This window comes from Nipponia nippon, unplaced genomic scaffold (genome assembly GCF_047370975.1).
Source record: "Nipponia nippon isolate SJK-2023a ecotype South Korea unplaced genomic scaffold, ASM4737097v1 scaffold_40, whole genome shotgun sequence".
NCBI classification, from domain to species: domain Eukaryota; kingdom Metazoa; phylum Chordata; class Aves; order Pelecaniformes; family Threskiornithidae; genus Nipponia; species Nipponia nippon.
Genome location: NW_028262359.1, coordinates 209,847 through 227,001, shown reverse-complemented (window position 1 = coordinate 227,001; position 17,155 = coordinate 209,847). Strand labels below are relative to the sequence as shown.

At 63.1% G+C, this 17,155-nt stretch overlaps 3 protein-coding genes across 8 annotated transcripts; 1 reads left to right on the top strand and 2 right to left on the bottom strand.

Moving 5' to 3' along the window:
• Nucleotides 1-2,073: 2,073 nt before the first annotated feature.
• Nucleotides 2,074-4,521, bottom strand: LOC148053033 (C-type lectin domain family 12 member B-like). Of its 4 annotated transcripts, none has more exons than XM_087777652.1 (6): nucleotides 4,334-4,521; nucleotides 4,134-4,223; nucleotides 3,243-3,557; nucleotides 2,964-3,112; nucleotides 2,633-2,730; nucleotides 2,074-2,391 (listed from the first exon to the last, which is right to left on the bottom strand). In XM_087777652.1, the coding sequence occupies exons 1-6, from the start codon at nucleotides 4,476-4,478 to the stop codon at nucleotides 2,247-2,249; spliced, it is 942 nt and encodes a 313-aa protein (XP_087633778.1). In that variant the 5' UTR covers nucleotides 4,479-4,521; the 3' UTR covers nucleotides 2,074-2,246. The 4 variants fall into 4 exon arrangements, with proteins under 4 accessions (XP_087633778.1, XP_087633780.1, XP_087633782.1 ...); XM_087777654.1 differs by having other exon boundaries at nucleotides 3,243-3,519; nucleotides 4,334-4,506; XM_087777656.1 differs by having other exon boundaries at nucleotides 3,243-3,501; nucleotides 4,334-4,506.
• Nucleotides 4,522-5,401: 880 nt separating this feature from the next.
• LOC104015609 (killer cell lectin-like receptor subfamily G member 1) lies at nucleotides 5,402-8,587 on the bottom strand. 2 transcript variants are annotated; one of them, XM_009468383.2, is made up of 6 exons: nucleotides 8,472-8,586; nucleotides 7,969-8,079; nucleotides 7,366-7,446; nucleotides 6,561-6,709; nucleotides 6,202-6,305; nucleotides 5,402-5,709 (listed from the first exon to the last, which is right to left on the bottom strand). In XM_009468383.2, exons 1-6 carry the CDS (start codon nucleotides 8,518-8,520, stop codon nucleotides 5,514-5,516), a joined length of 690 nt encoding a protein of 229 aa, XP_009466658.2. In that variant the 5' UTR covers nucleotides 8,521-8,586; the 3' UTR covers nucleotides 5,402-5,513. The 2 variants fall into 2 exon arrangements, with proteins under 2 accessions (XP_009466658.2, XP_087633811.1); XM_087777685.1 differs by lacking the exon at nucleotides 7,969-8,079 and having other exon boundaries at nucleotides 8,472-8,587.
• Nucleotides 8,588-9,334: 747 nt separating this feature from the next.
• Nucleotides 9,335-12,421, top strand: LOC148053032 (uncharacterized). 2 transcript variants are annotated; one of them, XM_087777661.1, is made up of 8 exons: nucleotides 9,335-9,963; nucleotides 10,082-10,156; nucleotides 10,273-10,350; nucleotides 11,311-11,361; nucleotides 11,441-11,476; nucleotides 11,564-11,608; nucleotides 11,801-11,944; nucleotides 12,037-12,421. In XM_087777661.1, exons 1-8 carry the CDS (start codon nucleotides 9,627-9,629, stop codon nucleotides 12,372-12,374), a joined length of 1,104 nt encoding a protein of 367 aa, XP_087633787.1. In that variant the 5' UTR covers nucleotides 9,335-9,626; the 3' UTR covers nucleotides 12,375-12,421. The 2 variants fall into 2 exon arrangements, with proteins under 2 accessions (XP_087633787.1, XP_087633786.1); XM_087777660.1 differs by having other exon boundaries at nucleotides 11,308-11,361.
• Nucleotides 12,422-17,155: the final 4,734 nt, after the last annotated feature.

Here is a 17,155-nt window from a genome sequence, read left to right as displayed (position 1 = left end):
GCCCAGCTCCCAGCTGCTGTGCCCTCCCAAGGCTGCCGGCGGCATGCTGCTGCAGGATGTGTCATTTGCATCTTTTTGGAGCTGGGGGATGACAGCGCCATTGGTGTCCCTGACCTGTCCTCTTCGGGGAGTCCTGTGGATTTACTGCCTGTCCCTTCTTTCAATATCGACAGCTTCCATCCTGCCCTTTCTCCTGCCTCCGTCACCTGCCCAGCGCTTTGGGCTGAGCCTTGCCTGGGGAGGGTGCAGGCAGCAGTGCCATCAGCATGAGAAACTGCTGGGAAGGCCTGAGACCATGTGGGAGATGGGGGAGTGCTGGGGATCCCTGAGACCCTGAGGGGTGAATGAGGGAACCCTAAGACCATGGGGGGAAAAGGGGTGCAATGAAGAGCTCTGAGACCATGGCAGGTGAATAAGGGAGCCCTGAGGCCATGGGGGAAATGGAGGTGCAGTGAAGATCCTCAAGATCATGGAAGGCAAATGCCCTGAGGCTATGGGAAGAGATGGGGGTGCAGTGAGGAGCCTTAAGACAGTGGGAGAGAAGGGGGAGCACTGGCGAGGCTTGGGAACACAGGGGAAAGGGGACACCCCTGCCACCATGGGGAAAAGGTCCCTAAGACCATGGTGGGACCTGAGATGCCAGGGGGGCGATGAGGGAGCCCTATTCTCGATGCGGCTGGGGTGGACTGGGGAGTCCAGGGACAGCGCTGACCCTCTCTGTCTCACTCAGTGTTTCTGCAGAAAAAGGTGGGGACCACTTTGCTAAGATGGATGTGGGCAGGTCCTGGGAAAGGAGGTGTGGAAGGAGGCTGGTGGAGCCAGCCGATGGCATGGTGAGGCTGGGAGGCTGGGACAGGATTGCAGGAGGTTTCCTGCAATCTCAGTTGTTGTGCGAAACAAGGACTTGCTTGATACTGGCTTGGGCTGGGGAGCCCAGACATGGTCTCCCTGGTGCCCACAGAGGAGCAGGCTCCCTGCCCCTGGAGCCCTGAGCTCCAGCCACCACGGTCCACAGTGTCATTGGGCTTTGCCACCACAAGGACACACTGCTGAGTCCTGTCCAGCCTCTGGTTTGCGGGTGCCCCAGGCCTGTTCAGCATGGCTGCTTGCTTGCCCGTCTTGACACGTGGGGTTTCTCCTTCCTTCCCAGCTGCAGGTTGGGTTGCACCCAACCCAATACCAGCAGGTTCCCATCAGCCCATTTCTCCAGGCCCCTCTGAACACCAATCCTGCCCTCCAGTATACCCACTACTGCACAGTTTGGTACTGCCCCCCAGATGGCTGAGGCCATCCCAATCCCATCATCCAGGGCACCAGTGAAAACTTCAAGGAGCACTGGCCCCAAGATCAACCCCACTGGGATGTCACCAGCTGGATGGGGCACTGCTGACACCCCCTGCAGCCCTCTTGCTATCCAGGTTTCCACTCACCTTCTTCTCCCCTTCTCCTGGCCACATCTTCTCACTCTGCCAGCAAGGAGACCATGGAAAATCATGTCCCAGACCTCGAAGGGTCATGATAAATGGCCCCCTTTGCTCTCCCCTCATCCCCAGCCCAGTGGTCCCACAGCAGCAGGAAGGCAGGCAGGTTGGGCAGGCATCACTTGCCCGTGGTAAATCCTGCCTGGCTTCCCCCATCCACCACCATGTCCTCCCTGGGCTTGGATCACCACAAGACCAGGAGGACATGCTCCATCTTCTTCCCAGGATCAAGGTTCTCTGACAGGGAGAGCAAAGCTCAGCCCTGGGACATGCTGCAGCAAAGGGCCGGTGATGGAGGGAGGAGAAAGGGCAGGACAGAAGCCAGCGGCAGCCAGAGACAGAGGTGAGAGGCAGCCAGTAAAACCAAAGGACTCCCCGCGGGGGACAGCCTGGGGACACCAACAGCAGCATCATACCCAGCTTCACAAAGTGCAAGAGGCACCTCGCAAACCAGCCTCGGCGGAAGGCAGCAGAGGTGAGCAGCGCTCGCTACCGGCATCCTCTCCCTGGGCCATGGGAGACAGGGCTGGAGGGCAGGGGCTGGAGATGTAAGCATGGGCATGAGTGTGGGACACAGAAACATAGCCATAAGTCATGTTTTAAAATGCAGGCACCTTCTTTCCCAACCTGTATCCCCAGAGCTTTGCAATGTGGTTGAGACAACAGTGTGCAGGGATGTGGCTGTGCAGGAGGGAAAGGGTGTTTTTGCTGTGCACCCCCACCTCCTGTCCCTCAGTCCTGCCATGGAGAGAGGGGTCTTAGAGTTCACCCCTTGGCCGGGAGAGGAAAGAGGGTCTCAGATGGGCTGCTTAGATCTGGGGGCTTCTCGCAGATCCATGGAAAATGGGCAAAGCAGTAGGAGGTGCTTATATTGTCATAGAATGTTCTTGCACAGTAGCGAACAAGTCTCCTGGAAGGGAAGGAGCACATGAGATTTGCCACCACCATGCTCTCAGCCCGCTGCCAGCCCTGCAGTACCCCCACACAGCTGCAGCCCCAGGGCCCCTTAGCCTGGACAGGGATGCCAGAGCACTGTCCCTGCCCAAGCATGAGTCCCATGATCGGGACAGACACTCAGGCAGTGCCCAGCACCTCTGCTCATGACTGGTGAAGGCAGGAGAGATGAAGCTGGCCAAGATGGAACAACTTACTGTTTAGACAGATTGTCATATACCCCGTCAGATTTATCATGATGATTTTGATATGGCTCTCCAATCCAGTATACGGCTTTCCAATCCAGTACAAAATGCTGGGGGGAGAGAAGCTGTTGACCGCCCGCCCCGTACCCAGCACCCACCTGGTGCCCAGGAGCTCCAAGGCCAGCCATGCTTCTCCTCGCAGCCCACTGGGATGGCAACCCAGGGCTCACAGTGCAGCCCCAGCACCTCCGCAGATGCTGCTGCCACTGGAGCCACGGGGCTCTGCCCAGCCCCACCATCGCCCGCACCCGCCTGCAGTGCCGCAGCCCCCGCGTCTCTGTACCGGCACCGTCCATGATGGCCAGTCGCCTTGGACCAGCAGCTGAGCGGATTTACTTCTGCAGTCATCACGGCTGTCCCACCATGTCTTCCTCTCCAGCGAGACGAAGAGGCACTTGCCCCTGTAGAGCACCCAGCCCGAGGGGCAGCAATCTGGGGGCAGGGGCACGGCTCAGGCGCTCACCCTTCCACGGATGCTCGGGGGGACCAGCCTGGCCACGGTCAGCCCCCACATCTCCCCAGCAGCATCAGTGCCCGTCCCCTGACCCCGCCACGGCCCTACCTGTATTCACGCAAGCGCGCAGGCTGCTCACAGTGCTCTCGCTGGTCCTGAGCTCCCCCCGCACCTGCTGCATCTCATTCTGCAGCCCAGCCAGCTCCTGCCTGGCGCGCTCCAGCTCGGCGTCCTGGATCCCCAGCTTCACGCGGCTGCTGTTGCCCTCCTGCCACGCTCGCTGCAGCTCCGCTCGGGCCCATGCCAGCTCCAGCCGCATCTGCTCCAGGCTCTGCTCCCGCACGCTCACCTCCTGCGAGAGGCGGCCCTGCTCGGCCGCGTGCTCCTGGGAAGCGTCCTGCAGGCTGCGGGTGACCTGCCAGTCTGGGGACAGGGCGGGTGGGCTGGGGCATGGGGATGGGACAGCCTGGGCAGGGGGACACGGGACTGCCCCTGCTCAGGGCATGGTGCTTGCTGGGGGAGTGGGCTAAGAGGATCCGACTGTGGGCAGAGACTGTCCTGGGGATGGCAGTGGGAAGAGACAGGAAGCCTCAATGGTGGCAAGGGGAGGGGAGGCAATGGGAGGCAGTGGGAGGTAATGGGGAGGGGATGGGAGGCGATGGTGGAGCAATGGGGAGCAATGGGGAGCAATGGGAAGGCAATGGAAAGGCAGTGGGAGGTAATGGGGAGGGATGGGAGGCAATGGGAAGGCAGTGGGAAGCAGTGGGAGGCAATGGGAAGGCAGTGGGAAGCAGTGGGAATGCAGTGGGAAGGGAGTGCAGGCAGACGGAGAGCAGCTCAGGGTGGCCAAGCAAGAAGCAGCTCTGCCCCTAGCCCACCATCCCCAGCACCCCCTGGCCCCAACCACCCCCCAGCAGCCCAGCCTTCGCCCAGCCCCAAACCCATTCCCGGTGCCCCCTCCCCAGCTGCCCCCACCCTGTGGCCCTCGCTCTGACTCACAGCAAGCCCCCAGGGCCACAGTGGCCACCAGCAGCAGCAGGGTGGCTGCCAGCAGCCCCGCTTGGATGCGCCAGCGCCGGGGCCAGTGTCCTGCAAGAGATGAGCGCCCACGGGCATCACCCTGTGATCCCACTGCCACCACCCGGTGCCCACCCTGCTCCAGGGCATGCCCATGGCGGCGGCCACTGCCGGGCTCTCACCTGGGCTGGGCGCCACAAGCACAGGTCCCAGCGGCACATTCTCGTAGGGGCTGTCGTCCTCACTGGTGGCTGCGGGGCAGGCGGGGGCGGTGAGCGCGGGGGCCGCGGCAAACTTTAGGTCGGCGTAGACCACGCTCTGGGCCATGCGGACAGGCACTTCCCCAGGCAGTAGCAGTCCGGGAACTGGGTCCTGCCCTGCTCCCCCACGGTTAGGTTGGCAGGCTGTGACCAAGACCACGTGGGCTGGAGCCACTTCTTCATGTGTAGAAAAGCAGAAGTAGTTGCTTTATTTGCAAAAAGTGTTTTTATTTCTGAGGTCGCTCTCGCTTCATGGGGTGCGGGGGTGAACGAGCTCTGTCCCGGGCAGCACGCTCTGTATTTGCCTCCCCAAGCCTTGAGGAGCCCCGAGAGCCCATGTGTACTGGCCACAGCGGGGCCATGCTACCCCATGCATCACCTTCCCCACCCCTGCCCCTGCTTGGGAGACTGGATGCAGTGACTGTGGGGGCTTGGTCCTCCACATGTGGCAGGAGGGACTCCCAGGGATGCCCACGCCAGAGACACGTCCTGCTGACACAACCCAGGTGGTCTATATCAAAACCATAACAAACCCCAGGACCAAACCCCTCCAAGCCAAGTCGCAGCAGGCTTTTTAGGCTCTCGTACATCACTCAGCCTAAAAGCAAATGAGGGCATTTGCTGTGACCTCCTCAGACTGGGCAGGCACCATGAGAGAAGCTGCTGCCCAGCCCAAGCCCTCTGTGGGACCGGGGAGGCAAAGGGTCACCTCTCAGCTGCCTTTCCCAAGAAGTATAAACCCCGGGCAGCCACCATGATCGGAAAGCCCAGAGTTTTGGGGGACTCCACGCTGCCACCAGCCCATGAGGACAGTCAGGGCGATGCTGGCTCCCAGCCACTTCCTTCAGTGCCATGGTAGCTGCAGTTTCCCACCAGGCAGCAATGCAACCAAGTCGGTGAGCTGGAGGATGCATCTCCATCCCACCACCCTCGTCCCCCAAAGCCAGCCACAGCATCCATGTGCCAGAGTTTATTGGCAAAGTACAGAGATCCAGGGGGGTAAGGAGGTCTGAGCGAGGATGCAGCGGTGCCCGGGGATGCCCATGTGCTGGGGTCTGGCAGGGAACAGGGTGGTGGGACAGGCTGGAGGTCCCCATGGTCATCAGGGCCCCACACAGGTGTAGGTGGTGTTTCCCCAGAGGAAGGCGGGGGGTGAGGACCGGAGCCAGTGCAGGGTGGCTGCGCTCTGCTCGCAGACCCAGCTGAGGGCTTCCCCGCACAGACCGCCTGACAGCCCCGAGCCTGACACCCTGCCGCAGGCCAGGAAGGAGCTGGTGGTGCGCTGAACTGGGAAGAGCCTGCAGGGAGAGAGCGGGCTGAGATGGGATGGGCAGGAAGGGCTGGGGTCATCCCACCAGCAACTCCTCCAGCCAGGGACCAGAGGCTGCAGAGAGATGCTGTGGGGGCAAAGCTCACCCTCCCCACAGAGCCTTGTCGCCTGCCACCCTCCTCCCAATTAGGATACATCCCCCCTGCCCCCCACCTGTTTGAGATGCAGCCCCCAGCCCCATCATGCACACAGCACCCCCAGGTCCCTCCTGGCAGGGCTCAGCACCAGCTGCACCAAGCAAAGCCTGGGACCCTGCTTTTGGGGGAACCCCCAGCCCCTCACCCAGGCAGGGTGTGGGCACCAGGGTCAGGCCCCTGCGATCTTCCCTAAAATGCCCCAGTGCAGCCCTGGGAAGACGAGAGGTGGCCAAAATGTGGACCACATCCCTGCGTGCCAGCAGGCTGCCTGTCCCCCTGTCACCTCCCCGAGCCCTGGCTGGGGGACAAGCTGACAGCCTCACCCCTTCAGTGCGGTACCATCCAGCCACTTCCAGTCAGACCTGGAGCCATCCCACTTCAACCCCACGTGGAAGACCTCCATGTTGGCTGTGCGCACCAGGAAAGCCTAGCACAGGACAGGACCCACGTGAGCTCCCTGGGAGGACACCCTGCCCCAGCCACGCCTTTAGTGATGGGGGCTGCGCAGTTTGAGCATAGCATCGCCGGCTCCCTGCCTGGAGGTTTGGCTGGGCTTTGGGCATGTGGGCCAGAGCCAGGGAGCTGAGATGATGGCTGGGTGACTGCTGAGGGACCTTGAAGTGGTCACCAAGGCAGCCCGATGCCCATGGAGAGCTGGACAGGCCAGGCTGGGTTCACTCACCAGGGTGGTGTTGGCTCGGATGGTGACCAGCTGTGCCCCTCTGGAGCAGCAGTCCTCTCTGCTCTGCTCCCAGCTCTTTTTGGCAGAGGAGAAGTAGTAGCACTGCCCTGCATCCCAGAGCCAGCCGGCTGGGCAGAACTGGCATCGCCCTGCACATCAGAAACTCAGCCTGTGGGAGCAGCCGGGACAGGGCAGCCAGCAGGGATTGCCACCAGCCCCCAGCCCAGGGGACAGGATGGTGACAAGGGGCAGCCAGGGTGCCAACCAACCCACTGTACTCCTATGGCTGCCCCACAGAGAGGACCCTCTCCTTGCCCTTACTCTGGATCCAGCTCCCACATCCCAGCCCCATCTTCCCAGTGGGAGCCCCAGGGGAGATGGGTTGGTTACGTGAAGGTGCTGGCATCAGGCAAGTTGGTCGGGGACGGGAGCTCCAGGTTTGGGAGTGTGATACAAACATCATTTGCAAAGCACTGACAAAGCAGTCAAGATTTCAGCTTCACCAGAAAGCGTCTGATGCTGTCTGGCACAAGGATGCTTGTGGCAGCCATGAGCCTGGTGCTGGTGGCGTGCCCAGGTGATGCTGAGCTGCACTGGAGTCATCTCTTCTGAAGGGGTCCCAGCAGCGCAGCCTGTTCAGCAGCACTGAGGCAGCTCTCTGTGCCGTGAGCCAGGGGACAGGCAGCAAGGGTGAAGGAAGACTTGAGGGGGGGGCATATTCTGGAGTAGAGACAGATCCTGCCTCTTGAAAGGAGCAGCCACCCGTTCTCCAAACCTCACCCAGGAGCCCACCGGGCTCTCTTACCTCGCAGTGTCTGTCGCCCATAGCTGGGGCTTTCCTCCGTGCTCCAGAGACCATGGGTGCAGCTTGCCTGTTGTCCTAAATCTACAGAAGAAGAGCACAGGAGTGTCCCCACCAACCCTGGGCTCCTGCTCCCAGCAGCACCCAGCGCCCTCGGTCCCATGGGACAGCCCCACGGCCGCGGCTGAGGACATCCTCCCCTTTAGGTAACCTGCCAGCCAAGACCGCCAAGGTCCTTGTGGCTTTTGCTGTGCTTGGGAGCCCATCACACAACAGGCTTTTGGGGAACGTGCTTTTGCCTTTCGGTTTCAGTGTCACCGCTCTCCGTCCTGTCTTCATTTGGTTGCCATGTGATGGAGCAAGATGCCCCGGCGCCATCCACAAGCCCACGCTGTCCCCCCGCCTTCCTCTCCCAGCCAGGCAGGTGAGGTCTTGCCTCACTAATTTTCCTGCTTGCCCCAGAACCCGCAACGTCCTTGGCCCCAAGCAGGAGGGCCCAGCACCATGGGCGAGCTGCAGCTCTGTCTGTTGGTACACAGGCCCCATGGTGCCAACCCTGACCCCAAGACCCTGGCCAAAGAGGTCCAGGCGCACGTGGGTACTCACAGTGGATGCTCAAGCCGACGAGGATTATTTGTGCCAGCACCAGCAGCAGGGAGAGGAGAGTCAGGCTGAGGGCTGCCCAGCACCAGGGCAGCCGCACCGGCTGCTGAGGAGCTGAGAAGGGGAGTTAGCCTCGGTCTTGGGGTGTGGTGGGAGCGGTGGGGACCACACAGCCAGGAAAGGTTTGTGAACCCTGTGCAGGGTCTCAGGAGGCAGCAGGGGAGCCCAGGAAAACTGAGGGAGAGGCCGTTGGCAGCACCTTGACCCTCCTAGAAGTTGTATCCCTGCAAACAGTGCTTGGCACGGCGGGGAGAGCAGAGCGGGGGGTGCTGTGTGTGCTGTGGCACTGGGGTGCGGAGGAGCTGCTTGGGAGAGGATGCCCGAGAGGAGGGAGAGGGGTGAGCAGGGCTGGGGGAACGGCCCTGCAGAGGCCGAGGGGCTGCCGGAGGGCAGAGGAGCTGCCGGGAGAGCTGGGGTGCCAGGGGCAGGGGACAGCGTGCCGTTACCTGGTGTGGGAGGCAAGCGCAGATCGGCGTACGTGACACCCTCTTCCATCCCTCCCTCGGTCTCTCACTCCGCACCCCACGGGGGAAGCGGTAACCCCCTCCCAGCCCCCTTTGGCAGCCGGGTGTGACGCGAAATGGAAAGTGTCATTTCCTGGCAGGGTCCCCAGAGGCACCAGCTGGGACACAGCCCTGGGGGCTCGCGGTGCTACCAGCGACCGGGGCGAGGGGGGGCCCCAGCCGGGCCAGCACCCAGGCATTCCCAGCATGAGGGAAACCCACACCCCTGGCTTCTGGGCAGCGAGCGGGGAGGATGGCTGCCAGCTCAGACGTGGGGCCAGGGCCGCGCTGGCCAGCCGCGTCGAGGCTGCTCCCCCTTCCCCGACCCCTTGGTGCTCAGTCCTAGGGACCTAGTCATCCTTGGGGAGCAGGACACAGGGCCCTGTGTCCCCAGGCTCTGCGCTCTCAAAGCAGCCAGGCCATGGGGTATTTGCTCAGATGTGGTTTCTGCCGCCTTTTTTGCATGGGGCTGCAGCTGCATCTCAGCCTTGGACAGAGGGGAGGGCTGGGGTGCTCCTTCCCCTCCCTGAGCCTTGAGGGCTGCCGTGATGGGCACCCCTGCTGTGCCCTCGGGGGTGGGGGGATGGAGTGGTCCTGCCTGTCCGGGCAGGGCAGGCAGAGCAGGCAGGGCAGGCAGGGCAGGGGCGGGGATGCCTGCGGGCAGACAACGACCCCCTCCCAGGGGCTGGCGGGTGATGGGGCGGGATGGCGGGGCCAGGACTACGTTTCCCAGAGGCTCCTCCCGGCGCTGCACATGCTCGGTGCGGATCCCGGCGACTCCCGGCAGCTCCCGGCGCGGCGCCCGGTGCAGCGCAGGGGCACTCGGTGCGGTTCCCGGTGCCGCCGCCTCTGCGGCTCCCGGCGATCCCCGGCGCAGCTCCCGGTGCAGCTCCCGGTGCGGCTCCCTCTGCAGCTCCCGGTGCGGCTCCCGGTGCGGCTCCCTCTGCAGCTCCCGGTGCGGCTCCCGGCGCGGCAGGCTCCCGTTGCACCCTCGGGAGCGCACGGCCGAGCCCCGGGGCTGAGCCCTGCCCATCCCAGCCTCGCCACCGGCCGGGGGCCGAGCTTTTCTCCCCGGCAGCCACCCTCGCCCCCGGCAGCATGCCCCGCGGGCGAGCGTGGACGCAGGCGGAGGTCAGCAGCCTCCTGGAGCTGGTGGGGGGCTCAGGGGAGGCCGCCCTGCTCATGGCCTCCACGTCGCGACCCAACGAGGCACTGTGGCGGGAGATCTCCCAGGGGCTGGCGGCGGCCGGCTACGGACGCAGCGTGGCCCAGTGCCGTTCCAAGTGGAAGGCGCTCAAGCAGGCTTTCCACTCGGAACGGGAGACGCGCCGGAGGGCCGGCTGCCACTCGCCCTGCCTGCCACCGCACTACCGAGCCATGAAAAGCATCTGGAAGGCGGCCGGGCGGCCTGTCTTTGGCGAGCGGAGGATGCCAGGTGGGTGCTGGGGACGGGCGGGTGGGCTTGGCAGGGTGGCTGGACGTGGGATACTGGGGGAGCACTGGTGCCGCACAGCCACCCGGAGTCCCTTGACAATCTCTTTCTCTTCCTTTAGACCTGGCGAAGCTGCCCCCCAGGAAGCGCAGGTCAGCCCTTGCCGCCCGCTCTCCATCCTCGCCAGAGCCGCCAGGTACCTCTGGGCTCAGGCAGCCGGAGTGGGGCCGGTACCGGCTGTGGGGTGGCAGGGACCCCGCGTCTCCTGGTTATTGAAGCTCTTTTCTGCACCCCCTCACCCTCTTTCTGCAGAGCATGACGTTGGCAGGGACACCCCGGGCGTGCTGCTGTCCCCACTACTGCAGCGTGCAAAGGACGAGCCAGAGAGCCGTAAGTACTGGTCTGCCCCGCTGCACCGGGCTGCACGGCCACGGCTCCAGCCCAAGCCCTGCCAGCATGATGGGAATGGGGGGCTTAGAGGGTCGGGGGGCCTGTCACGAGTCCCTCAGCAGGGATGCTCGCTGATGGGGGTGTTGGGACTTCTCTCTCCAGAGACTTTGGCTCCAAACCAGCCCCAGAGCGTGAGGGGATGGGGATGGCTGGGATGGGGTAGGAAGGGTCCCTGGCTCTGACCCAGCCTGAGGGCATGGCAAGGCTGCTGGCTGCCCCGGGGCAAGTTGTGAGGCTCAAGATCTCTAAGGGACAGTGGCCCCAATCCGGCCCAGGGTGCTCTCGCGGCTGTGCGGCACTGCAGGGCATGTGACTCCCCTTCCTTCGTCAGGTCCTGGCTCCCCCCGTCCCCAGTAACACCATAAAGCTTCAGATGAGTTAGGACTGGGTGTGAGGGCCAGAGGTGCCTGCAGCTCCCCTGCCCCACAGCGCACCCAGGGGCAGATCCTGCGCCCCCCTCGCTATGCGCATGCCCAGAGGTTTGGCACCGAGGTGATGCAGGATACGTCCCTGAGTCTGATTGGCGTGGGTGCCCCGGCCAGCATCCGCACTGGGTAATTACCTTCTGTCTCCCTAAATTCCCCCTGCAGTTTCAAGTGGATGTGGGATTCTCCTTCACTTCCAGTCCTAATCTGTTGTGTAGCGTTGGCTGTGCGCTGCTACGCCGCTGCTGCCTTCCAGCCCAGAGGTGGCTGCATTGCAGTGGTGGGTGAGTGACTCCTGCTTTTGTATCTAGCTCGTGAAACGCTTTGGGGCCCTGCAGGGCGCTGTGGAGCTGTGGCTAGGGCATGTCGGGCTGCGGGGCTGGCCGGGGCAAGCCGGGCAGACTCCGGGCTGGTGGTGATCCCCCGACAGGTCCCATCAGATGGCGCATCTCTCCTCTCTGCTCTCTCCCAGCAGCCGGTGGGGACCACATCGCTGGAGTGCCGCCCGCTTCCCCCGCTGTGCCACGTAAGGCTTTCCTTGCCCTGCTCGGCCCAGTAAACCCCCTCAGCCCCGTGAGCAGGGTCTGATATGGTTCTCATTGCAGACGCCGGACCTTGCTTCCCTCCCCTTCCCCTCCTGGGTGAGTACTGTGCCCAGGCGGCCGTGCTTGTGCATCCCGGGGCAGGAGGCAGCCGCAGCTCACGGGCTGTGTCTGCTCTCTTTCCAGGCTGTCATGCCACCCTGAAGCAGGAAAGAGCTGAGCAAAAGGATGGTAAGGATCTGCAGCTTCGAGCAAGTTCCCCTGCTCAGGGGCAGCTCTGTCCTGTCCTGCCTGTGGGGATGGAGGGCAGAGGCTCCCGCAGGCAGTGCCTGGCCGGGGCTCTGCAGCAGGGTCAGGCTGAGCACGGCGCTTTGGTGGCTCCGGCACCATGGTTGCTCCCTCCATGCCAAACCATTGTGGCAGGTTTTCCTGGTGAGACGTCCCCAGGGATGGGAAGAGGAAACCGAGTGCTGCCCGTGGCCGCCGCAGCCCTGGGCTTCCCCGGGACGGCTGCCATGAGCGAGCAGCCAGCAGCGGGTGAAGAAGCGTCAGACGCAAGCCTGCACGGTGGGTCCTCCCTGCAGCATCCCGACAGCCTCACAGCGGGCTCTCGGAGCCATACTGAGGGTTTGCTGCCACTGACCCCCTTCTCGCTGCAGGCTCCAGCGTGGCAGGCTTGCTCCAGAGCGTCCAGCAGCTGCTGGTGCAGATCTTGCAGACGTCGCGGCAGCAACAAGCGCTGCTGGAGAGCCTGGCCAGCGACACCGTCTCCCACCTCCACCTCCTCTCCCACAGCCTGGTGCAGGTGGGCGAAACCCTGCACCAGCTCCTGCTCCGGCCGCAGACCCACCCCGGCCCCCTCAGCCACTATGTCCCCCATGTGCCCCTTTTCGAGGGCAGCCCCGGGGTGCCCTGTTCCCTCGGCTCTCCCCACACCTCCCCGGATGACAAAGAGGAGCCTCGGGTGTCCCCTGCCACCGCCTGCACGCCCCCATGAGTGCCACCAACCCTGGCCCCAGGGGCGGCGGCACAAATCTTTATAGCAAAGGCCCCAGATATTTTGGAAGTTTATAGAAGAGAGACATTTTAATAAAATTAAAAATAGCTTTTGTACCAGTGACAACAATCGACCAATTCTTTCCCCCTCTCCGGGGGATGTTCCCCTTCTCACTTTCAAGATGAGCAGAAGGGGAACTGACTATTTACAGCCGCCAAGAAACTCCCAGGCCACACATGTATTTTCTTTTCCCCTGCCCACTCCCTGATGGCTTCCAGTTGCGCCTGCGGCTGGCAGGACCCTGGCCCAGAGGACCTGCCACCGGGCTGCGGAGGGGAGCAGGGCTGTGTCTGGGGCTGGGGAACACAGGGACCCCAGCCAGGGCAAGGGCTGCATCCTTCTGCAGGGGAAGGGGCCAGGGTGGGCGATGCTGGCTGGCACCGGGGCTGGGGAGGCAGCGTATGCTGCAGCCGTGGGCCCTTGGTCCCCAGCTCCTTGGCAGGTCACTTCCAACAGGTGAGCTGGGGCTATCGCAGCCGGTGCTGCAGGCTTGCAGCATGCTGCAGTGAGCCCCGTCCTGCTCCTGTGGGCTCAGGACGTGGATCACCAGCACGTGTAGTTGCAGATTGAACCATGGCACATTATGCTTGGCAAAGTGGTCACTGGCTCTTGGCTGGATTGCCAGCACCTCCACCAGGATGCCCACATCCTCCATGGGGATGGGGCGGATGTGCCAGCCACCTCCAGGATCTCTTGGCCGTGTCCAGGGAGAGGAGGTAGCCAATGCTGCTGGTAGGGCGGGTAGACGTCAGGAGGGTAGTCCTGCCGTGCCGCGTGCCGCTTGCTGGAGATCTGGTGGATGACCTTCTCCCAGGAGAAGAGGGACCCCACATAGAGGCTGGTCCATGCCAGGCCAAGCCCAGCCAGGAAAGTGGGCAAGCAGTCCATACTGAAGCAGTCGTCATCCATCTTGAGGAGGTAGCGAGGCTGGCACTGCTCAGATGCCGTCCATGACCTTCAGGGTTATGTTGCAGTACGCGTCCCTGTAGCTCCCCAGCAAGATGTGTCTGAACTCCTGCCCTTCCTGCTGCACGTCCCAGCTCCCTGCAGCCTTCGATACCTGCCCCACCAGAAACTCTGCCAGGGGCTCATAGGGCACCCCACATCCTCCAGATGACATGCCGAGCCTCTGCATGGCCCACCACGGACCTCACCAGGAGGAGCAGCACATGCCAGCCGGCTGGAACACCCCATGTGTGGGCAGGCCATGGAGAGGGGCCAGAGGCATGGCCAACAGGGCCACCAGCAAGGTGGCCAGGGATGGCAGATGCTACAGCACCAGTGAGCAGCAACATTGCAGCCCAGCTGGCATCTGGCAGGGGAGAAGCGTGGGCGAGCAGTGCCGAGAAAGCCCGTTACCTCTCATGGCACCGTCCCCCATCCCACACCAGCTGCACGCCCTGGGTGAGAGCAAAGGGCCATGCTGCGGAGGCACACCAGCCCCGTGATGCGGCGGGCAGGGAGACGGGGCCCACGGGGGCTGCTGAGAGCGGGGCCAGCCCTGGTGAGGATGGTGCTCCCACAGCCGCACACAAACCCTCCTCTGTGCTCCTGAGCAAGAAACAGAAACGGGCTGGCTACTGGCCAGCAGCTCTGGCCCCAAGCCTCACGGTGGTGGGGCCACTGCCTGCAAACAGCTTTGTCCTGCCTTCCCCCCCTGGGGGCAGATTGGGATGGGCAAAGGCAGGAGAAAGGTGGTATCTCCCTTCCTGAGCCCTGCCGCTTGCATCCAGTGAGGTTGCAATGGGAAGGCACCTTTGGGCTGTGGTTGCCCATGCTCCCCACCACCCTGCTGTGCTCCCTGTCATAATTCTGTGCTCCCCGTGATACTTCTGTGCTCCCCACTACCCTGCCATGGTCCCCATTGTCCCACTGAGCTCCCCACTACCCTGCCATGATCCCCATCGTCCCACTGAGCTCCCCCCCACCCTGCTGCGATCCCCATCATCCCACCACCGTCCCCACCAGCCTGTCTTGCTCCCTGCCATCCAGCCACGCTCCCACCAGAGGCTGCAGCCTCCTCCCTCCAGCCCTGGGACATCATGGCACCCGTTCCCCAATCCCTGTGGGTGCCGGTGCAGTGGGGCAGGCTGTTCCCCCACACAGAGAGGGTACAGGTCCCCGGCAGGAGGTGAACTGCAGCGGGGGTGCCCAGGGATGAGGTGCAGTAGGGAGCTTGCTGCAGAGGAGGGTGGGGTTGCAGCAGGGCCTGCAGTGGGGTGCTCTGGGGGTTGCAGATTGGGGGTGCATGGGGTAGCAGTGGGAGACAGTGGCGTGCAGTACTGGGAACCGGGGGGGTTAGACTGAGCGTGCAACGGGGTAAGCGGTGCTGCAGTGGGGTCGAGGTGGGGCTGCAGTGGGGTGGCGGTGGGGCTGCAGTGGGGTGCAGCTGTGGGGTGCAGCGGTGCGCGACGCGATGCGCTGGCCATGCGGGCCGGACTAGAGTGACAGCTCGGCAGCCAATAAGACATCAGGGAGGAGAGGCAGGGGCCGGGGTCAATCAGTGACGTCATGGAAGGGGGATGCCCCAGCAAGGATCGGGCCCCCAGGGCGGGGCGGGCCGGGGCAGCTCCCGTGGCTCCTGCGGGGTCTCCGCCCCCAGCCCGATCCAGCTTGCCCCGGGGCTAGAGCATCGCCCCCCACCCCGGGTTGCCCCTCCAGAACAGGTGGTCGCCCCTCAGGGCAAAGGGGGTGAGTCCCCTCCCCGGGGTCTGCTACACCCCCCCCGGTGCAGGGGGGCATGGGGGTGTCCTGCCAGGGGCACGCTGTGGCACTCACCCTGCACCCTCTGCTCCCTTCCCTGCCCCAAAAGCACCCCTGCAGCATGGCTTGGGTTGCCCCCTGCACCCCCCCAGCTTGGGCACATGGGGGATGGCAGAGGGGCAGTGGGGCAGGGCTGGACCCCAGCCCCCTTCCAGCGATCCCCCAGCCCTAGTATGCAGGCAAAGGGTGGTTTCAGCAAGGGGAACCAGGGCTGGCACCGAGGGGACGCAGGTGGGGAAGGGTCTGAGACAGCCAAAGCCATCGCCTGTTGCTGGGGGTGTCCATCTGAAACAACCCCTGTGCCTGGTGGGATCCCTCCCGCTCCAGACACAGGCAATGTGCCCACGCTTGCAGGGCTGGGGTGACAGCCAGAACACAGGGCAAGCCTGGGGAGAGGAAGACAGGCTCCTCTTGGGGCACGCAAGGCTGCCTCCAGGCTGGAAACGGCTGTAAAAGCAGCAGCAGATCTCAGCAGGATTTCAATGCTGCCGTCCGGTGGTTCAGGAACCGTGAAGGTGCTGCTCTGGGCAGCCAGGACACACAGCTCCTTCCCCTTCCATCCCAGACAACAGCTTGCAAGCGGGCAGCTGCAGCACACCGAGCCCCTGCACCCCAACAGCCATGCAGCCCCCAGGGTGGCTAGGGTAGACCCCTGGGGTAACTGGGGCCTGGGGGAGGATTTTTATAAACATAGAATGATAGAATCATTTAGGTTGGAAAAGACCCTTAAGATCATCGAGTCCAACCATTAACCTAGCACTGCCAAGTCCACCATGAAACCATGTCCTTAAGCACCACGTCTACCTGTCTTTTAAATACCTCCAGGGATGGGGACTCAACCACTTTCCTGGGCAGCCTCTTCCAGTGCCTGACCACGCTTTCAGTGAAGAAGGTTTTCCTAATATCCAACCTAAACCTCCCCTGGCGCAGCTTGAGGCCGTTTCCTCTCATCCTATCGCTTGTTACTAGAGAGAAGAGACCGACCCCCACCTCGCTACAGCCTCCTGTCAGGTGGTTGTAGAGAGCGATAAGGTCTCCCCTCAGCCTCCTCTTCTCCAGGCTGAACAACCCCAGCTCCCTCAGCCGCTCCTCACCAGACTTGTGCTCCAGACCCTTCACCAGCTTGATTGCCCTTCTCTGGCCATGCTCCAGCACCTCGATGTCCTTCTTGGAGTGAGGGGCCCAAAACTGAACACAGGACTCGAGGTGTGGCCTCACCAGTGCTGAGTACAGGGGCACAATCACCTCCCTGCTGGCCACACTATTCCTGATACAAGCCAGGATGCCATTGGCCTTCTTGGCCACCTGAGCACACTGCTGGCTCATGTTCAGGCAGCTGTCAACCAACACCCCAGGATTTTTCTGGATTTATCCCACTCCAGAACAAGTCAAACTGCACCACTCTTCTGATCCTCTCCTTCCTGCATGACCTGCCCCAACCCAGAGCCTATATATAATGTCTGGAGGAATTGAAATAGTAAAATGTTTTTACCTGCCAGTGGGGCAGGCAGCGACCCCTTTGTCCCTGCACCCCACCCCCAGCCATCATCAGCAAGCTGTGCCCTGAGACGATGCTGTGTGCCCACTGGAGCCTGGTCCCATCGCGCCAAGCAGAGGCACCGAGAGCATGACCCAAGAGCAGCTTTGGGCTGTGTCCTGTGGTTGCCTGCTCCTGCCCCTCAGCCCTGTGCCTTCCCCACTGCACCAGCCCCTCCTCCTGCCTTTTCTGCCCCAAAAGGTGTCCCAAGCCCCGGAGTGAGCTGGTCAAGGGGCACGCAGACCTCCTGGCCACAGCTCACCCTGCAGCCCAGCTCTGACGGCCACCCTGCTAAAGCCCCCGGCCACAGCAAAAGCACTGGGCATTGGCATTAGGAACAGTTCCCTGGCTCTCGAGCCTTGCAAAATCCTTCTCATCAACTTCAAATGCTGAAGGAGAGGTTTACCATGGGGTAAATCGG